This window comes from Giraffa tippelskirchi, chromosome 6 (assembly GCF_054371585.1).
Source record: "Giraffa tippelskirchi isolate mGirTip1 chromosome 6, T2T-mGirTip1v1.2.pri, whole genome shotgun sequence".
NCBI lineage: Eukaryota > Metazoa > Chordata > Mammalia > Artiodactyla > Giraffidae > Giraffa > Giraffa tippelskirchi.
The window spans coordinates 171,257,702-171,282,537 of record NC_137280.1 but is presented as its reverse complement, the minus strand read 5'-3'; the positions used below and the strand labels follow the sequence as shown (position 1 = coordinate 171,282,537).

The 24,836-nt window shown below is 39.0% G+C and overlaps 1 protein-coding gene and 1 non-coding gene across 37 annotated transcripts in view; one reads left to right on the top strand and one right to left on the bottom strand.

The window, feature by feature from the left end:
• The window catches only part of PAM (peptidylglycine alpha-amidating monooxygenase), a 174,168-nt gene that overhangs the window by 26,982 nt on the left and 122,350 nt on the right, over window positions 1–24,836 (bottom strand). For 34 of the 36 annotated variants that reach the window (XM_081503674.1, XM_081503675.1, XM_081503680.1 and 31 more), the window contains 4 exons: window positions 18,377–18,506; window positions 3,648–3,764; window positions 1,754–1,826; window positions 349–559 (listed from right to left, as the gene is read on the bottom strand). In XM_081503674.1, coding sequence (XP_081359800.1) covers window positions 349–559; window positions 1,754–1,826; window positions 3,648–3,764; window positions 18,377–18,506 — 531 coding nt within the window. Of the gene's footprint in view, window positions 1–348; window positions 560–1,753; window positions 1,827–3,647; window positions 3,765–18,376; window positions 18,547–24,836 lie in introns of all 36 variants that reach the window. The other 2 variants (XM_081503686.1, XM_081503688.1) reach the window with 1 other exon arrangement.
• Window positions 4,804–4,875, top strand: TRNAR-CCG (transfer RNA arginine (anticodon CCG)). Its single transcript has one exon. It is a non-coding gene; the product is annotated as a tRNA-Arg (tRNA).

The following is a 24,836-nucleotide window of genomic DNA, read 5'->3' as shown; positions in this document are numbered from 1 at the left end:
AAGCTTCAAAATTCATTACAGTAAGCCACTAAATATCTGGAACCAGGGGAAAAATAAGGTAAAGCAGTTATTAGCATCTTTGCCCCCAAACACATGACAGATTTTCTCCGTTCGGATAAAGTTTAAAGCTTTTGGGTAGAAGCATTCTTTTCCTCCTGTAAGACTGTGTGTGTGTGTGTGTGTGTGTGTGAGAGAGAGAGAGGACAACCAACTGGATGCATATGGAAGCCCTGTTTTCCTCACTCAAGGGACAATTACACCCCAAAGAATGTGAGGGGTGGCCAGCCTTCTGTTCCTTGTGATGTTGGCCAAGAATCAGAAGCAGAGATCAAAAGTCTAGTTGAGTACCTTCTCCCCACTGTGTGATGAATTCTCCACTTGGTGAAAACTGGACCAGGCGACTGTTGCAGTAGCCATCTGATACATAGATGGCGCCAGTGTCTGGATCCACAGCCACATCAGTGGGCTGACAGAAGTGATTCTGGTCACTGCCTGGTTGCATGCTCCTTCCCAGGGTTAACAGAGGGCCTTCGTTACTGTTTGGATCTAGTTTGAACACCTTTTAAGAAAAGAACAAAAGCCTTACTCACTTGGCACGGTTATTTATTGACGCCCACCAACCTGACTAAGGCAATTCGAGGGTCAGCTCTCAGAGACGTACTTACGAGCAGGTACTTTTCAGAACTGGATGGGACTCTAGAAATGATCTGCTGCTTCCTTCGTTTGGTGAGTGAGGCTCACAGAGGTTAAGGGACCGGCCCGAGGTTCTTCAGGTCACGAGTGGTGAACGGAGACTAGTGGTGGATGCCCTGTCCCCCCGCCCCCGCTTCCTCTTCCCCTTGCCTCAGCTACCAGTTCGGTGCGCCCCAGACAATACAAGAGCAGTAAACGTCCGCTGAGATGATGTCTGAAGGCTAGCGGTGCCTTCTGAGTTCTAGTTTCTTATTCTAGTTTTCCTAGTTCTCTCCCACCTATTCATCAAACGGGTATTAAAACATGAGCTTATCCTTTAAGGAAAAAGCATTATGACTACACTCTGATGGAAATATAACTTCCTTTAAAAAGAACAAAAAATCGCTGTTTTACATATAAAGATGTATGTACTAGAGCCCTCATCTCAATTTATAGAAGATTAAGGTGGCATATGAAAAATACATGAAACACATAAAGTAATAAAACAGAACTAAGACCTGGGGACAGAGGAAAGAAATATGGAAAGCTCAGAAGGAGGCCAGGGGAGCTCAGACAGCCGGTAGAGGGAAGCTTCACCTCTTGCCCTAAGATTCCTGCCAGCCCCACACGGGAGGGTGACTGGATCATTTACGTGTACGTTTTCCTGAGCACTGAGTGCTAAATGAACCATTTTAGACCTGGCTGTTCCATTCTTTTGTTATAAACTTTCTGGATCACAGAAGAAGACCCAGACAACTCCAGGGCATTCTGAAAGCACAGCCTCATTAACTTCTATGTGCGTGGGTGCACGCTCAGTAACTTCTGTTGTGTCCGGCTCTTTATGACCGCATGGACTGTAGCCTGCCAGGCTCCTCTGTTCATGGGATTCTCCAGGCAAGAACACTGGAGTGGGTTGCCATGCCCTCCTCCAGGGGATCTTCCTGACCCAGGGATCAAACCCGAGTCTCTTGCATCTTCTGCGTTGCAGGTGGACTGTTTACTGCTGAGCCACCGGGGAAGCCCAACTTCTATTTGAGTAACCAAATGGAATTTCTATTTGAAATGCCAAATGGAAGATTACCTGATGAAGAGCCACATCTGTGACCCAATAATTTCCATCTTTATCTATACTCAAGCCATGCGGCAAATAAAACCTGCAAAATACAAATAACCATCCTGATTATATAATTACTCCCAAAATACACATGAGAGGAAAGTTTTCTGCTAATTAATTTGTAATGGCAATATAAATTTATATACTGATAAATGTATACCTCTACAGCTCTAGAAAAGGCCAAAATGAACTGTTAAATCAAAATACCCATTTTAATAGAGACTGCCTTGTGAAAAAATTTAATTGGTATTTAATCATCTAAAAATATGTAAATGAAGCATATATATCAATTACAAATATTTCTTATAAAGTATGGTATATTAAATAACACAATATCAATTTGAAAACAAGTTCTAAAATCATAAAGAAAAGTGTATAAAACAAATTATATAGAGAAATATAAATGAGGATTTATATGGTTTGAATAGTTTAAGTATGCTGCAAAATAATATAGCATTGTATTAATATAAAAGATTAAATATATTGCTGAAAAGTTTTTAAGAGTGATTATTAATACTAAAGATGGTAAAACACAAAGAAAACACCTTCCAGCAGACATGAGCTGTGATCAGCTAAGCAAAGTTAAGTTGTATGCTAGATAATAATAGGAGGTTAATCTATTTAAGAAGTCAATTGGGATGACCTGGATAAGAGAATCATGAACTAATGTGAACAGAGACTCACAGGCTTAAGGAACATGGACAGAGCTAACAAACACATGGACAATGTCTTCATGCTTTGGGGATCAAATCCGACAGTCCACAAGCTACACGTGTCAGCTTCTAGCCTGTGCAAAGTGTTGGCATCATGGATTTTTTTTTCCAGGAGCCAAGAAGGTAACACCTTGTTCTTGACTAATACACTGGATTAGATCTCCCTTTAGGTCACCGAATGTGAGGGTTATTATGACTCGCTTTCAGCACAGACACACCACTGCTGGCCACGTTGACGTAGCAGCAGCAGCCCTGCCTTTCTCTTAACTCCTATCTGGAATGAGAATACTCCTGACTGACAGCCGGAGTCCTGAAGAGACAGGTTCAAACACAGGGAGTGGTGGGGCTGGTATTGGAACTTGGCCCTTGACTCACCATCTCAGGCTCCTATAAAAAGCTAATTATTAGCATCTCCCTAATCAGCTGTGGCTCCCCGCCTTTTAAAGAAGCTGGCTCTCCCTGTGCCTAAGCAGATAAAGTAAGGTGTAGCTCCCGAAGCTGCCAGGCCACAATGGTCGTGGACACTTTGTAAGCAGGTGCCCCTTTCTTTCAAAGACCATGAATATCAGCCAATTTTTTTTGGCTGCCGGAAGCCAAATCTAGGAATAAGACCAAATAATGGGCAGCTTTCAAAGCCAAATTAACTACGCATGCTATGGAAAGTTGAAAATGAGATTTGTTTAATCTTCACTTTAAGGTGGGAAGAGAGAAGCCTTTTTTCTTAATGGTGACTAGTTGCTGAGTTTGGTTATGTAACTTTTGTGCTTAAGAATTTTTTTTTTAATCTTCAGATCTAGCAGAGCAGCAACTCACTTCATTAGCCATGTGTATCAATTTTCTCTGAAGCTTGACTACCATTAGAATCACCGAGGGAGCTTTCACACTACTATTTTGATACCTGGGCCCCATCCTAGACTAAATATGAATCTAAATTTTGGAAGCTTGCCAGGTGATTCTAATGTTCAGTCAGGGTTTAAAACCACCTCTTTAGAAAATGAAAGACACGATGGCTCTATCAGTCTCCTGCTTTCTTAAGCTGTGTTTTCTCACCACTGCTGTACAATATACTCTTTCTAAGGCCAGACCCAATGATACACTTTGTACCAGTTAGCACAAGCATTAATAACAACATACACAATTTAACTCACAGATTTTTTCCACTGGACTGGAGTACTGCAGCATTATTTGGATCTATGACAAGAATAGTGTCTTCTTCAATTGGTCCGAGACCTCTTTGCTGGTAAACAAACTTGCTATCAAAAGAGCTAGTAAAAAGAAAAAAAAATGGCATTAGAATGGGAATAAGCCAGTCAGAAACATCAGTGACCTTGAGAAACGCAGACCGTTCACTTGAGATCTTAAACATGGAATCGAGAACGGCTCAGATGTGTCTGCACTCTTTGCCCTTCATGCTTGAGTATCTTGGATCACAGATGTACCATCGCCTGGGGAACTGGACAACGGTCAGTGGCGCAGCAGCCCGTGAACTGCCCGGAGGGGCAAGGTTTCCGACCCACCAAATCTGAATCCACAGTTTCACGAGATCTCCAGGTGAATCATGGCCAATAAGAGTTTGAGAAACACTGTCTAGAACTCTTAAAGAAGCTAATTTTTCTTTCTCAAAAGCACCTCAAAATGTTTAAATTCAGTAGTTATTTTCTTTCAAAATACAAATGAAGGTATAATTTAACTTTCTGTGTAATGATAAGCAAAGTGTAAACAATAGGGTGAAGCATAGTGATCAAAACCGTGTTTGCTATTTTACTTGCCGTAGGTACAACATGCAAATACATGTTACAAGGACACGGAACAGAATGTTGAAAGTATTTCAAAAATATAAAACATGATTCTTGAAACAAAAATGTGTTTAGAGACATAAAATTTTTCCATGTAACAGTTTTTCTGTATGTACAAAATGGACATCTATGTAATAATTAATAAAAACACTAAAATGAATGACAGTTTCTGCTTTTTAACTCTACACTTTCCAGGTTATTATAAAATATTGTGAACATTTATATATATTTATATTTCTACCTAAATTATTAGTAATATCTTTCTTAAATTGATAATTATCACAGACATTGTACCTATTTAAATTCCTGTTTAGAAAATTATTTGTGATATATCACAAAGACAAGTTCTTCCAATCTAAGCTTAAGTGACAGAGAGAAAAATATATGAAGCACCAACAGACCAACTTATATTTCAAGAGCAAAGAACTAACTGATCAGCACATAGTTGAGCCATATGTTTGTGGGCTGGGGACCATAAAAATATAAAATATATAAATATATATAGACTTCCCTGGTGGCTCAGAGGTTAAAGCATCTGCCTCCGATGCAGGAGACCCGGGTTCGATCCCTGGGTTGGGAAGATCCCCTGGAGAAGGAAATGGCAACCCACTCCAGTATTCTTGTCTGGAGAATCCCATGGACGGAGGAGCCTGGTAGGCTACAGTCCATGGGGTCGCAAAGAGTCGGACACGACTGAGCGACTTCACTTTCACTTTCATATATATATATATATTTTGCCAGATGAAGTCACTGTATAGATCAATAAATATTCCTGTAAAATACAATTTCCTTTATAAAATCAGACAAGATTGTGAAAAAAAAAAACTATTAATACTTTGTAGTTTAACCATTGGAGAAGGCAATAGCAACCCACTCCAGTACTCTTGCCTGGAAAATCCCATGGATAGAGGAGCCTCATAGGCTGCAGTCCATGGGGTCGCAAAGAGTCAGACGTGACTGAGCGACTTCACTTTCACTTCTCACTTTCATGCATTGGAGAAGGAAATGGCAACCCACTCCAGTGTTCTTGCCTGGAGAATCCCAGGGACAGTGGAGTCTGGTGGGCTGCTGTCTATGGGGTCGCACAGAGTCGGACACGACTGAAGCGACTTAGCAGCAGCAGCAGCAGCAGCAATTTAACCATATAAGCAAAAAAAGAATCTGAACAACATTAAGTATTTATGGAGAAACATTTGTAATTTGGAAGGCGACAGACTGCTCAAATCTATCATACTCCTATTGATTAGTTCAGTTCAGTTCAGCTCAGTTGCTCATTCATGTCCAACTCTTTGCGACCCCATGAATTGCAGCATGCCAGGCCTCCCTGTCCTCATCAACTCCCGGAGTTTACCCAAACTCATGTCCATTGAGTCAGTGATGCCATCCAGCCATCTCATCCTCTGTCGTCCCCTTCTCTTCCTGCCCCCAATCCTTCCCAGCATCAGGGTCTTTTCCAATGAGTTGGTTGGTATTTTTATGCAACTTATGCAAGTCCCAGTAGGAGAACAAAAATTACAAAATTATACTAGCTTGCCATTAAAAATAAACATCACACAACTATTTGAGCTTCTTGACTATCATAGTCTTTGGGTATATTTTCCCTGAAAGATAATAAGTTCCTGAAGTAGTTGTTATTAATGATGCATTCAACTGAATAAAAAACATTGATTCAGCTTTGTCAACTAAAACTTAAGTAATATTGCTTACATATGCTATTATGTGTAGTTAAAACCACACAGCAGAAAAAAAATACGTAAGTTGACGAAATCGAAGTAACCACTAACAAAGCATATTTTATAAGACAATTATGACATCATTATTAAATTAAAACATACAATTTTATTAGTTAGAATCAATGTAGGAATACGCAAGATGTTAATAAATCAAGAGACACCAATGAAGGGCAAACACAAGTAACTCTTTCTTAGTACTATGAAAACACCAAACAGTTTATCCTCTCTCTGAACGTATTTTTATTTACTTTTAATTGGAGGATAATTGCTTTACAATATTGTGTTGGTTTCTGCCGTACATCAACATGAGTCAGCCGTAGGTATACATATGGGCCATCCCTCCTGAACCTCCCTCCTACCTCCCACCCCATCCCACCCCTCTAGGCTGTCACCAAGGACGGAGTTGAGCTCCCTGTGACACATGGCAAATTCCCCACTGGCCATCTATTTAACATATGGTAATGTATATGTTTCCGGCTTCCCGGGTAGCTCAGCTAGAAAAGAATCCACCTGCAAAGCAGGAGACCCTAGTTAGATTCCTGAGTCAGGAAGATTCCCTGAAGAAGGGATAGGCTACCCACTGCTTGGGCTTACCTGGTGGCTCAGGCAGTAAAGAATCCGCCTGCAGTGCGGGAGACCTGGGTTTGATCCCTGGGTTGAGAAGATACCATGAAGAAGGGCATGGCAACCCACTCCAGGGTTCTTGCCTGGAGAATCCCATGGACAGAGAAGCCTGGTGGGCTACAGCCATGGGGTCACAAAGGGTCAGACATGACTGAGCGACTGAGCACACACAACGTCTATGTTTCAATGTTATTCTTTCAATTTGTCCCATCCTCTCCTTTTCCCACTGTCACTGTGTCCACGGTCTGTTCTCTATGCCTGTGTCTATATTGCTGCCCTGCAAATAAGTTCATCAGTACCATTTTTCTAGATTCCATAAATATGTGTCTCTTTCTGATGTGACTGTCTGTACTAAAAAATCATAATCATTCTCATAAAAAACAAAGGTATTGAATTCAACCATCAATGATATTTTTTTTTCCAACTTGTTTAGGATATTGGATAACTTAAGTTCAGTGTGTCTAACACTCATAGTATGCTACAGTTTTATGTTCATATGTAGTAGGATGAGGGCTTCCCGGGTGGCTCAGTGGTAAAGAATCCACCTGCAATGCAGGACACACAGGAGACATGGGTTCAATCCCTGGGTTGGGAAGATCCCCTGGAGGAGGGCATGGCAACCCACTCCAGTATTCTTACCTGGAGAATCCCATGGACACAGGAGCCTGGTGGACTATAGTCCAAAGGTTTGCAGAGAGTTGGACACGACTGAAGTGACTTAGCATGTATGCATGCATATAGTAGGATGAAGTCTCTTCATTCACTGTTTCTTTAAGGCTGAAGTCATACTCCTCATTATTCAGAAACATTTCATGATTTGTAATGGCATAATGGTAATCTAAATAACATGGGAATTATGTTTTCTCTGACTTTAAGGAATTAAAGCTTGTTTTCCCCTTTGTAAAGGAAATTTGAGACAACTGTAGATTTCCATGCAGTTACAAGAAATAATCCCTGGAGAAGGGAATGGCAACCCACTCCAGTATTCTTGGAGTATTCTCCAGAATACTGGAGACTCTTGTATTCTCCAGAAAAGCCTGGAGGGCTACAGTCCATGGGGTCATAGAGAGCCGGACATGACTTCACACACACACACACACACACACACACACACACACAAATAACAGGGCTTCCCTGGTGGCTCACAGAGAGATTCTATGTACACTTTACCTAGTTTCCTCAATGGTAGCATTCTGAACAACTACAGTACAATATCATAACAAGGATACTGATATTGGTAAAATCCACTGATTATATTTAGATACCCTTTTCCATTTTGTATTTCCTAGAATTTTCATTTATTCTTACAGTTTATTTACTTGGACATGGAATACACTACTGTATTACTTCTCCACCCCACCCCCACCTAGGAGTTAGTAATATGGAAAGTTAGCAAGTCCTCATAATTCATACCAAGTGCTGTCCACGTGACATGCAGTAGTTCTGGCCCACTACTGACAGCTAATATCAGTGGCAGTCCAATTGCCTATTGTATAGCCTGATAAAACTGGAACCCAGCATACCTAATTCCACATCTCTTATTTGCAAAATGACAAACCATATAGGAAGCCTGACGTACTGACTTGTTCATGATTTCCCCAAGCAATAGGTTGCGGTATTCTTTGGTCTGTCTTGTCATTCACTTAAATATTCACCATGAGTCTTAAATCTCTGGTCCTACTATTTTAGGAAATAACATTCTTACAACTTATTGATGGAGAGAAAGTAGATTTCCCCCACCCAACACCTTCAGGGGCATGTGTTGAATTCCTCTAACTTAAATCATGTTTTTTTATAGCTCTAGTTTATTTTTCCAGACACTTAAGTATTTAAAAATGTAAATTCTAGTTTAAATTATTCTCTGGTAGTCATGTAAGCTCAAAGTCAAGGACTTGTAATGCTGGGCTTGGCTTCCAAGAGAACAAGCTATGTCAAGGAAAAATATAAATAAACCCAGACTCACTGCTTATGTGAGTCATATCAAATGAAATGTAGCTAATGCATAGGTAAGTGATAAAATATCCTTTATCAGTGGAACTGCTCTACACTGTTCATGAATACAGAAAAAAATGTATCAAGTAGTTGATGTTTTGCTGTCACAAACCCAAATTGTGTGTGGACATCTATATACACAATCTAGAAATGTCAAATATCTAGTGGTAGGAAAAATAGCAAAATTAACTAATTTGAGGATCATACTCTTTTATTATTCATTTTCTGGTGATGTTATAATAAATTGTGAAATCACAAATGAAAGAGCCAAAAAAAAATAAGTAACAACATGAGTAAGCTATGGAGTAAATAAATCAGATTTTTATAATAAAATATTAGATGTATGAAAATGTCTGATCTCTTAAATTATCAAGTTTTTTTCTTAGTATCTTATACATACACACAATGTAACTAGTAATATGGTTTATCTTTTAGGGTTTTTCAATTATCACAAATTAGCCCCATGTCATTTGCATGTATAGAGAGCATTTTATGTGATGCTTCAAACTAACCACTTTTCCTATGGAATGCAGTTTTATGGTTATTAATAATAATATTACTATATTTCCCCCATATCCATTAAGGATCTCAGTGACTAGGCAAGTTTTTGAATTTACTGATATTAGCATCATTTGAATATTTTCATTCACTTCAGTAACATAAATAACAAACAATAACATTCTAGAATTCTTGGGGAGACAATAGCTTTAAAGGAATTAACTACAACACCACAGGTCCAACTATTTCATTGAAAATCTTTTGTGATATCCTTTACCAGATGTCTGTATGTTTAAACTGGCAGCATCAAGGGATATTCAGTCACTCAATAGATTGGTTGATGAGTCTTAACCCTTTCACTTGGAGCTTCATACAGCTAACAGCTGGCCCCTGGGAGATACACAGGGCAAGTAATAAAAGGAACTGACGGGTTTTTTTATTCTGAAATGGGAAAAGTCACACACACACACACACACACACACACACACACAAACACACATACTCACATTTTCTGGCAAATAAAGTAATTTATAAACTCTCTTGTAATTCAAAGAAAAGTAACCCTTGAACAGTTCGCAAATGGATGTCAGATTATAGAGCTGGATACACCGTTGCTATAGCAAACTGCTTCTTTAGGGTTCTAAAGCAGCTACCCCGCATTATATGCTGCAGAGAGGTCTTTATTTCAACCACATTTAACTTTTTACAGAATATAATAATACCCTGCACATTTCCCATAGTGCCTGGAGCACTGCTGATTGCTGTTTGCTTCTCTGAAAAAGCACTCAGCGGACAAGACTGAATGGTGGCCTGTGGGCTGGAATTCAGCAGTTCTTTATTTTAGCAGTTTGAATCCCCCATTAATGATTTTGCACATTAGCAGCTAATCAAACAGCTTAGATAAGACTGAAAAGAAATGCATTGCTATATTCACACACAAAAGAATTAGAACAGAGAGAAAATAAACTTCTGTGCCATCAATCAAAATTAAGGGAAATGCAAAATAAATAAGAGCAACTGAAGACAGAAGTAAAATATAATGTTGTAATTACATAAATTAAGAGGTTGGAGAAAGGACCACAGGTTTTCAAGTGAGAAAATAAAAGGAAATATACCTTCAATGTTAGGAAAGCAAAGACATACCATACTAAGACTAAAGATTTTAAATGGAATATAATTTTATACTATGTTTAAAACATTTACTTCTTATACACATTGCAAAAATTCCCTATGAGGAGGAAAAGAGGTGGGCAGACAAAGAAATCAGTATGACTACTTCTGTTCTGATGGACCCAGTACTAGAGACATCCCAAATGAGAATGAAAGGAACAAAGAACTAGGTACCCCAGCACCAGGCTCTGTCTGGTCAGCAAGGCCACTGCGAACGTGTTACTTAACAAAGTGACTTTGCTACTCAAGAGAAGGAGGAAGATTTTTAAAGCCTTCATTTTTTTGGATTAGGGAACAGAGTCATGAACTCAAATATCTCGATATAGGACTCAAAGTTAGGAAATAGAAACCAAGTTTGGAACCCGGTGTCCTGTCTACAAAAACATATGCTTTTTCTTATTAGGATTAACCTCACTGGACTGGGAGAATCTCCCCTCCAGTTATCAAATTTAATTTGTAGATGTAGAAGAGACAGGAAGAATACTCACATAGCCAAGAAGAACGCTGCTGCTGCTAAGTCGCTTCAGTCGTGTCCGACTCTGTGCGACCCCATGGACGGCAGCCCACCAGGCTCCCCCGTCCCTAGGATTCTCCAGGCAAGAACACTGGAGTGGGTTGCCATTTCCTCCTCCAATACATTTAAGCGAAAAGTGAAAGTGAAGTTGCTCAGTCATGTCCGACTCTCAGCGACCCCATGGACTGCAGCCTACCAGGCTCCCCTGTTCATGGGATTTTCCAGGCAAGGGTACTGGAGTGGGGTGCCATTACCTTCTCTGCAAGAAGAATGAAAGTGGCCTAAAACTGAAAAACTGGCTTGAGTACAATAGGAAACGGCAACATAAGACAAAAGGGTAGACTACGGACAAACATTCTTTTTGTAGAACTCCTTACAATTTTCTCTTAGATGTGAAGATAATAAGTTCAATTTTCCAGGTCTAATTAATCCTAAAGATATGAAAGAATTTGCAGATACAGAAGCAGAACCTCAAGCAGATATCTTAACTGAAACTTCAGGCAATTAGTGAGGCAAATCTTGAACTGATTTTTATGCAAGTTAGGAAACAGATTTTTGAAACAAAAAAACTTGGCGAGATTCCATAAAACATTGATGAGGAGATGGTTTCTGAATGAATTATCTGGGGGGCAATGGGAGAAGATTCCCAGAAGACCACATCTCTAAGGACAAAACTTGTTAAACCAAGCAGTCAACTATTCAAACTTTATAAACAATATGTATGAAGATATGAAAGGCAAATTCATCAAACAGACCTAATACCAGGCTGGAAGGGACAGCTCATTCTCTGGTTAATTAAGAATAAAATAGTATCTGTAAAAATTGAAGCAATGCTAAATCTAGCAAAGTGAAATATAACTGGAATAAAATGCTGAATTCATTGTTCACCGCATAAATAAAAATTTCCAGTAAAAACTTCTGCACAATTTTAAGAACTATAATTAGAGATTTCAGTAGATTACAAATTCAACACAAGGTAACAAGGTGATATAACTGCTGAAGAAAAGTGAATGCAATCACTAACAGATACCTAGAATACATATCAAGGAAAGTGACTGCATTGCTCATCAGGTAATACATGAAGTATTAAGGCCACTTCTCAACCAAACACTTTAAAGGACTGAGAAAGCAGAGCACCCTCAGATAAAAACATCATGTCAGCATGAAGACTAGCTCAGGGCCTGTGGGATATTTAGTCTGGAAAAGATAAGACTTTCTTCAAATATGCAAATAACTGACATGAATAAACGGAAGTGAATTTACTTTGCATTTGGCTGTCATGAAGGTGAAGTTATAGGATGCAGATTTGAGGTTAACATGATGAAGAACCCTATGACATCTAGATGAGTCCCACACTTGGGAAGTATATCTCATATCTAGGGAATTTCTTGCCCCTGAAAGAGTTCGAGCACCAGATGACAGTGGAAGATTTTGCACAGAGATATCCTGGCAGGAAGCGGGAGCTGCACTCTCTGGTGGACCTCTGCTACCTGGGTGCCCAGTGTCTACTGCCCCATTTTGTGCCAATGAAACCTCAGTTTTTCTCTAGTTGCCCCAACATTCTAAGCCTCACTCTCAGCCCACTTGCTTTTTTTCATTTTTTAATCGAAGGATAATTGCTTTACAGAATGTTGTTGTTTTTCTGTCAAACCCCACTTGCTTTTGATCATATCCACTCTACTCTCACATTACAGAGATAAAATAAAAAGCTTAGGCTAAGCCAAAGAGTGGACTTCATTCGTTTGCCCACAGTGACTGGTTCAGGGTGAAAGAAAAACGTTCTGCTACCTACCTAAAGTCAGGTAGAAGAACCCTAAATGATTCAATTTAAGGATTTCTTGTTGACCTATCAAGGACACGGATGGTCTCTTGTGGTATTCGGAAGTTGCAAATAGGGAGGAAGATCAATCTGAGCCTAAGAATGGAACTAACCAGGAGAACATGTGTTAAATAGACCCTGGTGGTATCATCTGAGCTACCACACCCTGAAAGTTTTTACTTATACAAACTAATAAATTTCTTCTTTTTCTAAGCTAGTATGTGTTGGTTTTCTCCTCTATTGGTTACAGAAGGAATTCCAAGTGATACAACTTCCAAAATCCCTTCCAACTCCAAGTCAAGAGTGACAAATGGTATAATAGAAATACCTTCTAGCACCTAAAAATAAGAGATAAAACCCATGATTTACTGAAGAGGGTATGCAACATGAGGCCCACATAGTAGAACCTCAACCATAGCTGAGATAAATGAAAGAGAGGCCGGGAAGCAAGCCTCTGACCATGGTGGTGATTTTAAGATAGACACCCAGGAACAACTGTTACTGAGGCAGGAGCTACCCAGCTCCTGCTGGGAGGCATTTAAACTTTACAGAGCTCTAGTTGTCCTGCTGCCCTAACATTAGGGCAGACAAGAGGCTCTTTCAAGTTTCATCACACCTTGTTGGTAATAGGCATTTCCTTTCAGCTAGAAGAAGTGTCTTAAAGTAGCCATGGGCTTACCCGATGGCTCAGACAGTAAACAATCCTCCTGCAATGCAGGAGACGAGGGTTGGATCCCTGGGTTGGGAAGATCCCCTGGAGGATTGAATGGCAACTCATTCTAGTATTCTTGCCTGGAGAATCCCATGAACAGAGGAGCCTGGTGGGCTGTAATTCATGAGGCTGCAGAGAGCTGCACACAACTGAGTGACTAGCATGCCTACACAAAGTAGCCATACTGAATTAAGGGGCTGACAAGGAGAAAGGGGAAATCAAATTGAGAAAGGGGATAACGGTCATCTTCATCAGCATCATCATCATTACTACTATGATTATTATTTTTGTTGCCATGCTTATTTAGCATAATTAAGTAGAAGAGTAAGGGCTGATCAAGCCTGTTGGGCAGTAACAGTACTGCCAGTACTGACGAGTAACAGTACTCATAAAGAGAACTGAAAGTGAAAGTTGCAGTTGGGTCCGACTCTTTGTGACCCCGTGGAGTCCATGGGATTCTCTAGGCCAGAAGAGTGGGGTGGGTAGCCTTTCCATTCTCCAGGGGATCTTCCCAACCCAGGGATCAAACCCAGGTCTCCCACATCTCAGGCAGATTCTTTACCAGCTGAGCCACCAAGGAAGCAAAGAGAATTGATGTGATATCAAAAGAGTTTTGAGTATGGAGTATTAATTAGGGATTATTACTAACTAATAATAACTCCTAATAACTCCTCCTTCTGGAGGAGGGAATGGCAAACTACCCCAGTATACTTGCTGTGAGAACCTCATGAACTGTATAAAACGCCAAAAAGATATGACACCAAAAGATGAGTCCCGCAGGTCTGAAGGTGTCCAATATGCTACTGGGGGAGAGTGGAGGAAAATTACCAATAGCCCCAGAATGAATGGAGCAACTGGGCCAAAGTCGATATGATGCTCAGCTGTTTCTGTGTCTGGTGATGAAAGTAAAATCTGATGCTGCAAAAAATAAGACTGTATAGGAACTGAAATGTTACGTCCATATATCGAGGAAAATATGACATGGTCAAGCAGCAGATGGTAAGAATAAACATCGACATACTAGGAATCAGTGAACTAAAATAGATAGGAATGGGCAAATTTAATGCAGATGACCACTGATCATCGAAAAAGCAAGAGAGTTCTAGAAAAACATCTACTTCTGCTTTATTGACTATGCCAAAGCCTTTGACTGTGTGGATCACAATAAACTGAGGAAAATTCTTAAAGAAATGGGAATACCAGACCACCTGACCTGTCGCTTGAGAAATCTGTATGCAGGTCAGGAAGCAACAGTTAGAACAGGACATGGAACAACAGACTGGTTCCAAATCGGGAAAGGGGTATGTCAAGGCTGTATATCGTCACCCTGCTTATTTAACTTATATGCAGAGTACATCAGGAGAAATGCTGGGCTGGAGGAAGCACAAGCTGGAATCAAGATTGCCGGGAGAAATATCAATAGCCTCAGATATGCAGATGACACCACCCTTATGGCAGAAAGTGAAGAAGAACTAAAGAGCCTCTTGATGAAAGTGAAAGAGGCGAGTGAAAAAGTTGGCTTAAAACTCAGCATTCAGAAAACTAAGATCATGGCATCTGGTCCCATCACTTCATGGCAATTAGATGGGGAAACAGTGGAAACACTGTCAGACTTTATTTTCTTGGGCTCCAAAATCACTGCAGATGGTGACTGCAGCCATGAAATTAAAAGATGCTTGCTCCTTGGAAGAAGAGCTATGACCAAACTAGACAGCATATTAAAAAGCAGAGACATTACTTTGCCAACAAAGGTCCATCTAGTCAAGGCTATGGTTTTTCCAGTGGTCATGTATGGATGTAGGAGTTGGGACTATAAAGAAAGCTGAGCACCGAAGAACTGATGCTTTTGAACTGTGGTGTTGGAGAAGACTCTTGAGAGTCCCTTGGACTGCAAGGAGAACCAACCAGTCCATCCTAAAGGAGATCAGTCCTGAATATTCATTGGAAGGACTGATGCTGAAGCTGAAACTCCAATACTTTGGCCACCTGATGTGAAGAGTTGACTCATTGGAAAAGACCCTGATGCTGGGAAGATTGAGGGCAGGAGGAGAAGGGGACAACAGAGGATGAGATGGTTGGATGGCATCACGGACTCAATGGACATGAGTCTGAGTAAACTCTGGGAGCTGGCGATGGACAGGGAAGCCTGGCATGCTGCAGTCTATGGGGTAGCAAAGAGTCGGACACAACTGAGCAACTGAACTGACTAATTGACTTTATGGAACTTACAGTTTTGTGAACACGAGAAGAATCAGGATGGGATTCTGAGGAAAATTAATGCAGAATTTCTCAGCTTTCTAAACAAACAGTGGCAGCAACAAGAATGCAATTTCCACCCCATTTTTATATTTCCATTGTCTCTCACCAGCACGTAAGAATTTCCTCAGGGAAGTGCTGTCTTTCTCTTTGTATAATCTTTGTATATTCAGTGAGGGAGAAGAAAGTTACTTGTCTATTTTATATAATTCAGTTGCACGTATAGGAAGGATGGTCATGCACAACTCTCAACAAGCAGGATCAGCATATCTGAATCCATTTACCTACGAAACAACTAGCAGAGTGATCCACTTCTAATTCTCTTTGTGAGTAACAAAGCAGACAGTGTTTAAAGCAGAGATCGGAGCGCCCGAAGAGAATTTCCATGGATGGCAAAGGCTGCTAGAGGCCAACAGGAAATACAAGAGAGGCAAAAGGAGAGGGGTAACAAATATTCTTACAGCTGAACGATAAAGACGAAGGAGAAAGCAGATACAGACTTAATGGTTTAAATTAGTGCCCCTGCTCTGAAGTCTTACATTTTTAACAAGACCGCTTTGTCAGAGCCATTTATCAGGGTAAACGCACCCAGGCTTTGGCGATGGAACTGGCATCTATTTACACACGATACTGGCAGGTTATCTAGATGAAAGCACGAAGCCAGAAAAATCAGGTCTTCTGCTGGGACTGCCATGTATGGCCCAGAAAATGTGCTTATGTGGCTCTTGTTTCAGTCTTGGGTCATTTACCCCAGGCTGGCCTGTACTGATCCCCCCTTTTTTTCCTATTAAACTATTCCAGCCTCTGCTGTTTACTTGGAATGAATGTCACATTAAAATGGAAAATTGGACTTCGTCCAATTTAGCTTTAGCCAGCTGAAACAGTATCAATGGAAGAAAATGATGCTGTAATTTTCTCGTCTGATAAAATGTGGCTAGAAATCCATGTAGAAAATGTAGCAATATTCATTAAAATGAAGAATATGCTACAGTGAATAGTAATAGTTTGCTTTTGAAAGCACTTGTTAAAATATCATTAGATGTTCAATAATGACTAAGATGATGTAACAGAGATGGAGAAATAGGGATGCTGAGCTTGATGGCTTTGAACTCTGAAGTGATCTCTTTCTTAAGATTCCATTCTCAAGTGTGACAACTGCAACGGATAATTAAACAGTATCAAAGCTATCAATCTACTGTGAAATGCTGACTGAATTTCATCTTCAACTGCACCAAGAAAACTACATACATGTGTATGTGACAGCGCAGGTTTGGGCTAAGTTTAATCAGCATCTCTGAAAATGGAGGGAAAAAACAGTTGAACTGTATGTGTGGATCCTCAATTTTCCAAATAAAACCCTGTTATAAGCTGTACACTTGAAAGAAGAAGATTCATTACACCTAATTCACAAGATATTTAAAAATTCACCTTCGTATGAAAATTTGTGATAAAACAAATGAATAAATGGATATTCAATACTCAGGAGAATTAAGATAACCTGATAAATTTTTGAGCCAGCTTTGAAAAATACAATCCTGTAAATGTGTTCACAATCCTCTAAAAGGAAGCAAGTAGGTCAAAGTGGGTAAGTGGTCCAACTCCGAGTCAGACGGACAGCAACTGAAGCCTGACTTTGCTGGGCTAACTGTGAGACGGGGGGCAAAACACTTACCTTCTCTTGATTTCTTCACCTGTAAAATGTGAATCATGATGATACTAACCGTGCCTAACTGCTGGGAGGTAATTCATGCAAACATTTAGAACAGTCACAGAGGCACAGCAAACAACTCAATAAATGTTAGACTTTTTTAAACCAAAAATCCCTATAGGAAGATACTGGAAGACAGAAAAAAAGGTTGGAAAGAGAAACCCCAAAGGAAAAGCAGGAGCATGAGTCTTGGTGTTATTCTTATAAGTCTCCAGTGCTCATGAAAAGAACGCATTTGTGTAATAGAAATGATCTTCATGAACATGTGAGGGCAAAGCACTATTTCTATACATATGGTGGCCATGTGGCTCCAACCACAGAATTCCCCAGCTGGCACTGTTATCACTGCCACGGAGCACCCTGAGGGGAAGCAAGAGTCCAGTGGCCTCAATACGGTTCAATACCCAGGACACGGAGATAATGAAGTGCTTTACTGCCGTCAACCAGTAACTTTTCTGAGTTGATCATTTATCATGATGCACTTCTTCTGAAGTCTTGAAATGCCTCAGCCACATGCTGTCCTAATTTCTTTAATATTTCCCTCCTTAGGAGTGTGGAGGTGGCTTCAACGAGGCGAGAGCAAAACGCTAAGTAGGTAGAAAGTGAAAGTGAAGTTGCTCAGTCATGTCCGACTCTTTAGGACCCCATGGACTGTAGCCTACCAGGCCCCACTGTCCATGGGATTTTCCAGGCAACAGTACGGCAGTGGGTTGTCATTTCCTTCTCCAGGGGATCTTCCCAACCCAGGGATCGAAATTGGGTCTCCTGCATTGCAGATAGACGCTTTACCATCTGAGCCACCAGGGAAGCGGGCAGAATCACAGACTTCTTGCCCTCCTTCCATACACTAGCTTGTGAAACAATCGTTTTCAAATGCACAAGACCTCCTCTTTCCTGTGAATCACAATCATATATTAAAAGAACACGTTGTGTTCACAAAAATTATGTTCAAAAAGAACGTTGATAGTTCTCTCACCATTATTCTGCGTTTAATGGAAAGCGATGCATGCTATTTTTAATTTCATATACTTCTTGAAGGAAAAATGATTACTTACTTTCCATCCCAGACGTGGTCACCTCGGTGGAAAATCACTAGATTATTCTGAGGGTCCAGAGCCACCCCAGAAACCTGGCCTGGTAACAAGTATACTCCAGGCCAATCCAGTGCCTCTTCTACATGGAAATCTAAAAGAGAAACCCATACATGTAGTGTAAAAAATAATAACTCCACGAAGATTCACAATGATTGTAAGAAGTTCATGCAGTAATGTCACTAGATGCAAAAAAACAAACAAACAAAAACAAGCATGCTCTACATAACATACACCACATGCGCATGCCAAGGTGTAGCCTCCTGGGCTATGAATAAATAAGTGACTGTGAACCTGTTTGGGGACTAAATGCTCTTTTTCTGTGATAATATGCCTTATAAAACCAGCTTATCCTTCAGTCATTAAGGAGCAAATTTGAGACTACCTTCTTCAAGATTCTTACTTTAAACTAGTATCTTTGGAAAATATGGTAATACGGATAATATCATTTTAATGCAAAGCCTTTAAATATTCTAAATGAATAGCATTCTTGGGCAATAAGCCTCTATGTGTGTGTGTGTGTGTGTGTGTGTGTGTGTGTGTGTGTGTGTGTGTGCAGCTGTCTCTCTCTCTCATCTAACTTCTGTGTGAACTGTGGGTGTTCAGTATACATTAGACCCTATAATAAACCATCATTGATAATCCCTTGTACAAGGAACTATGTAAGACACCAATTTCATTTCGCCCAGCTTCAGTGTTCTTATAACAATGGGAATGGAGCGATACTCTTTCACAGCTTATATTTCACTGTTTCCTAACATGAGAAAGGAAAAAATAACAGACACTCTATGACTGAACGATTTACCAATTACTCTCACTTCTGTTCAGAATGCATTTATACTTAACAGAATATCTAGGTTCAATTGCGCTAATCCCTTTTATAAAAATGCTCATGAGTAAAGAGGTATGGTGTACAGAGGAGCTCTACTAACAGGATAGAAAGTTATGAAGATACTGTGAAATCCTCTGTATCAATGTCAACATTTCCTTCTCTCTGAAATGCTTCAGGAGAGATGCTGAGAAGTAAAAAAGCAATTGGAGTCCCTTTCTCCTGCTCATACACTGGAGGATGTGGCAACACGCAGTGATTCTCAAAGATGAACATTCAAGACTGGAGGAAGAAAGGGACACCCCGGGCTCGTATAATCAGCTTCTGAAACCTGGAGAGGATGCCACTGTGAGAACAAACACTTTAAGGTAATTCTCTTAGCTACAGAAAAAGGAAACAGTACCTTTCCACTTCAAATGTTCTTACCTTTGTAGGTTTAATTTTTTAAAATAAAAATTAACAAAATATATCACAATCAATATGATGACTAGAACAGTTTTGCCTATAACCTTTGCTGATACATCTTCAACAAATATCCCCTAAGTGTACTGTCTATGTAAGGCATTATGATAGATTCTGGGAACACAAATACAGCACGGTTTGGAGCCCGGAGGGACTCATAGGATAAAATGAGGAAAAAAAAAAAAACAAACCAAAAACAGAAAGCAAATACTTATGACACAGTGTGGTGCAGGAACACAGGAAAGGGCTCATCATCTTTTCTGAGGCTTGGCTGGGAGAGGGTGGGTGTTCTCACTTAAAAGGTTTATCAAATACAGAAGCGGGTAGTCAGAAAGATGGAAAGTGAGGATGTTTATAACTGCAGAATGTGTTTTAAGATCTTTCAGTAATCTGTATATCTTTAAAGACATCTGTGTATGTCAGGTGGGGGTATGGAAGTGAGAAGCAGGATTAAACAGACCCCAAGACCTAGTGTAGACTGGAAGATATATTGTTGAGCACATGGAAGAGTATGGATTTAACAATGAATGAGTGTAGCTCTACGCTGTGGTGTCTTGATCTATACTATGATTAATTCTGAGGTATTCTGCAAGTACTTTATTAATAGTAGTAAAGCCCAGAGCTTGGGAATAATTTACCTTTGAAATATACTAGAGCACGTGAGAATATCATTCTTAATCGTGTGTATTTTGCTGTCTTCCTGAGCTGGGGAGAAGGGGGCAGACTGACAGCTGGCATGCCTAAATTCGCACAGCAGTGGATATGAATGAGGCTGCTTGGATGAACAGCACTAATCATCTATCACGCTTGTCACAGTAGCAGAAAAGGAAGCAAACTGTGGGCCACCGATGGCTTTCAAGCATGGGGTGGCATGGATAAAACTGTGTTTTTGAAAGTGAACTCAGGAAACAGGGTCTACGGATGATAATTAGAGATGTATAGATGGATTCCCCAAAGAAATTATTTTAAATCATTTTAAAGTTGTATGAATCTCAGGCTGTACTTCATTCATTCTCATCTCAGTTACAGCTTGTTCTTTTTGGTGGCCATTCTGCATGCAATCAGCAGCTCCTGAAGATTCTGGATCTTGAACCTTGAACCTCGTAACAACAGAGATATTTAATCGCTTCCTCAGCTTCTCAGAGCCCAGCACCACAACTAGGTGAGATTTTGTGAGGGCAGAGATCCTGTTGTTCGCTGTTTTGTCACTGAGTCTTGCTCGGGGCCTGGCCCATGGTACTGGCCTAATAAGTGCACTAAACTGGACTCTGTGCTTCACTTTCTACTTGCTTATGTTGTCAACTAGCATTTAAACACCCTTATCATCTTATAGCTCACCGGCACTACCTCTTTTTACCCCTAGCATTGTGCTGAAAACACTGTGAAGAGACTCCACTAAAAAATGTTAATTGGCTAATTATTTTCATTGAAGGCAATCAACAAATGTCATGTTTCCTGGAACTTTTTATCTAGTGGTCTACCAACAAGAACTGGAAGCGAGGAGCTCATGAAGATTTAGAGATGCTAATTCTGATGGAAAATATGCGCTGTCCTAAATAAACACACTATTCTGGGCTCAAATATGGATTTCATAAAATATATAAAATACTGTGTAAAGAACTTTAATCTGGCTGTGAATAATTCCATATTGTCACTGACCTTAGATTGGTAAACTCTCAAAATCTGCAAAAAGCACTGACTGATAGGTTGTTAACAACCTATTCTGTCACTTACAAGAATTCCTTTTGGTTGGAAACTTTCAAGATGAAAAAGCAGGATAACTATCTAGGGCACATTTATATACTTTTGGTACATTTTCAAAACAGTAAAGGTGATATGTGAGGAGATATATGAAGGTTAACAATGTGAGAAACTTTGCTCTTTCAGTACTGAGTCAGTGCAAAGAACTATTTTGTGCATGGCAAGAACAGTCAGAGAAATTATATTAAATTACTTTAAATTTCATTAAAAAACATCACTGCATATTCATTAAGATTACCTAACTAAGACCTCAAGACTTTCAGGACCTGAAAACCTAGGTCTTTGTGTTAATTACAAATTCCCAAACAGTTAAAGGAAAACCGAGTTCACATTTTCTTCTGTGAACACTAGTTCTGTGAACTGATGTTTCTGCTTCCAGTGTCATCACCTTTTTTCATTATTAGGCGATTAAAGGCTGTTCTCTTTAAGATGAAGTGATCAAGAATCAAAGCAGTCATGGAGGACTAGTGGTGTATGCATATGGAATGAATATTAATGCTTTCACAAGCCCTGCCCATCTTTACAAGAGAATTATAGGCTGGCTAGGACAGAACCCCAGGTCATTTTCTCTATTCATAAAAGAAAAATAGGCTTGGGCAAGACTTTGGTCATCAGTAGCAAGGGTGATTATTTTCTAACCCTCAAAAATATTTCAAATCCTTATTAAAAACTGTATGATAAAATATATTTGGGTTCTAAGTCAAACTTAACATTTTCAATCATGGAGAAGTTAGAAATTTGATTTCAGATTCCTCTTAGACTTTACTTAATTAAGTCAGTATATGACTAATGTTGTAAACTGACAGTACTAATTTGAAAATTAAATTCAGATTTCTTACATATGACCTTGGGCAGCCATTCCCAACTCCAAATGTCAGCTGTGCTAAATTCAGATGTCAAATGATAGGGTTATTTCAGAAGAATCCTTGCATTCATTATAAATAAAGGTAAATGGACAGCCTCATATTCTACCATATATTTTTAAAAAGTTACTTTCAGAAAAAATTTAACATTAAAACTAAAACTGTATCAATAAATCACTAAGCAGATTAATGAGTTGTATCTTTCCAGGAAAGATTAATGTTAGCAATCAATGCTGCTTTCATATGAAATTGTTAATAAGTATTTAAAAGGGCATTCCTTTATCTGTGTACATAGAACTAACAGAATTAGATGAAAAAAATCTGAGGAAAAAATATAATGTCAAACCTAGGCTATGACTTAACTTTACTGTGACAAAACTCTCTATATTTAATCTTAAGGAGAAGACCCTAGAGAAATCAGTGGATTTCAACAAGAATAACATAAAATTGTTGCTTTTTCTACACAAGTAGATTTGCATTTAGTGATGAAAAGATGCCTTATTTTGGTCAGGGATTGTTATTCATCAGAAGTGCTGACAATGACTATAATTAGCTAAGACTATACTTATACTTAAGTGAGAAAGAAAACAAGAATTAATTATAATGTCTTATTTAGTGGGAGTGAAGTGAGTAGGAGAGTTAAGACATAACCAGGGGCTCAGAAGTATTAGCAGACTTCCTTTTCTTTTAAAAATTTAACTGCAAGTGAATCTTCACCTTAGTCAAATTGTTTGGATATTGATTGAGACAATATGACCAAAGGTAATCTATACCTAGAGTTATTACAATTGTAGATAAGATGATGGGAAGGTTGGAAAAAAACCAGCCTATTATTTTATTGTTAGACAGAGTAATAAAGTCATTAAAAACCAAGACTTTGAGCAAATCTGTCTGGGTTTGAATGCTGGTTGACCTAACTGTGGCATTTTGGATACACAGCATGTATCCTTTCTATGTTTCTATCAATGGGTTTCTTCCTCTATAAATGATTTTATCATAGATTTTTGTTTTCATTATTCTCCTCTCCTCCAGAGATGAAAATTCAGCCTAGTGAATGCTTTATTTCACCCTGGGAATTCTATAAGACTTGAACCTAGAGCCAGCATATGACTGAAATACGTTAAAAGTACAGATTCTGAGTCAAGAAAAAGTTGTCCATAGAAATTAAGTGAAATTTAAATGCACCATAACAATATTTAAAGACTGCACATTCTCTCATCTTGTGGGAGGTATCACACAAATGCAGATGTATTTTCTGATGTCCAAAGGTGTACAGCATATGTCAAAACAGGCTTCCATATGCTAGCATAGTTTGTCCAATCAAATATAACAGCAAGAGAATAGCTATCAGTAGTTTTAAATTTATTTTTCAATGAGTCTAGTTTCCAGAAGGCAACTAGAAAAGAGACTATGATTTTCTTTCTTCGCTATTAATGCTGTCACTAATGGTAGAAACCAAACTATACTAAGAGTAAAAAGGAGTGTATCTGCTTCTCAATTTACTAGGTTGCACACTGTCACACTGTACATCATATGTTACAGGAAAACATCAAGGCAGACCAATGTAAGTGACCAGTAATTTGAAGACCCACAAATTCTCATTATGATAGAACACTGCTGTTATATTTTGTTAATCAACTTAGAGTGTCCACTTTTGCAGCTTTCCTACATATTACAAGAAAATTCTCTCATGGATGCTGCTTAAGCTAAAATAATTAATATTTAATTCTACTACTTTGGTGTTTAATTTTTTGAAATCTTAGTCCAATATGACATTAATGATAGCAACTATAATCATAATTATTGTTAACATATTATACCATTTACTGTTTTCTTCAATTAAAGTCAGATATTACATTGTGCTTTAGTAAAAAGTGAAAGAAAATTGAAAAGATTTTTAGAAATAGCTTATCTAAATGTAGGCTTTGCTATTTTGCATTTAATTTTTAAAAAATTTGGAATCAGAGTAGTGAAATAACACTAAAATAAATCATTTCAGAAAGGAAATACATGCACATTTTCTTCTTGTAACTAGAATTTGTATTGTCTGTGTCTATAACTCATTGCTTTATTTCAGTGACATTCACTTAAAATGAAAGGAAACTTCCTGAACCAGGTCTTGGAGAAACATTTTGCTTCTGGGCACTGACATTTTTACCACCTTGGAAGGAATGTGGAGATCTGGCCAGTAACTGTATTTTGAGTATTTTAAGTATTTCTTTCTTAGAAAAACTTAGTAGGTCTTAGGAATATTATTCCTTAAGTCAAATTATGATCTGCACATTGACACTTAGGATGTCTATAAATGATCATGATATTATTTCAAACTGAAGAGTGACAGAGGCAAGTCATAGACAACTATAAACTAAATTTTTGGTGGTGAGCATACTGTGAGGCTACACAGAGATAGAAATATAATGCTGTACACATGGAATATATATAATGTTACAAACCAATGTTACTTCAATAAAAAAATTTAGAAAAGATAAGTCATGGAATAAAGCATGCT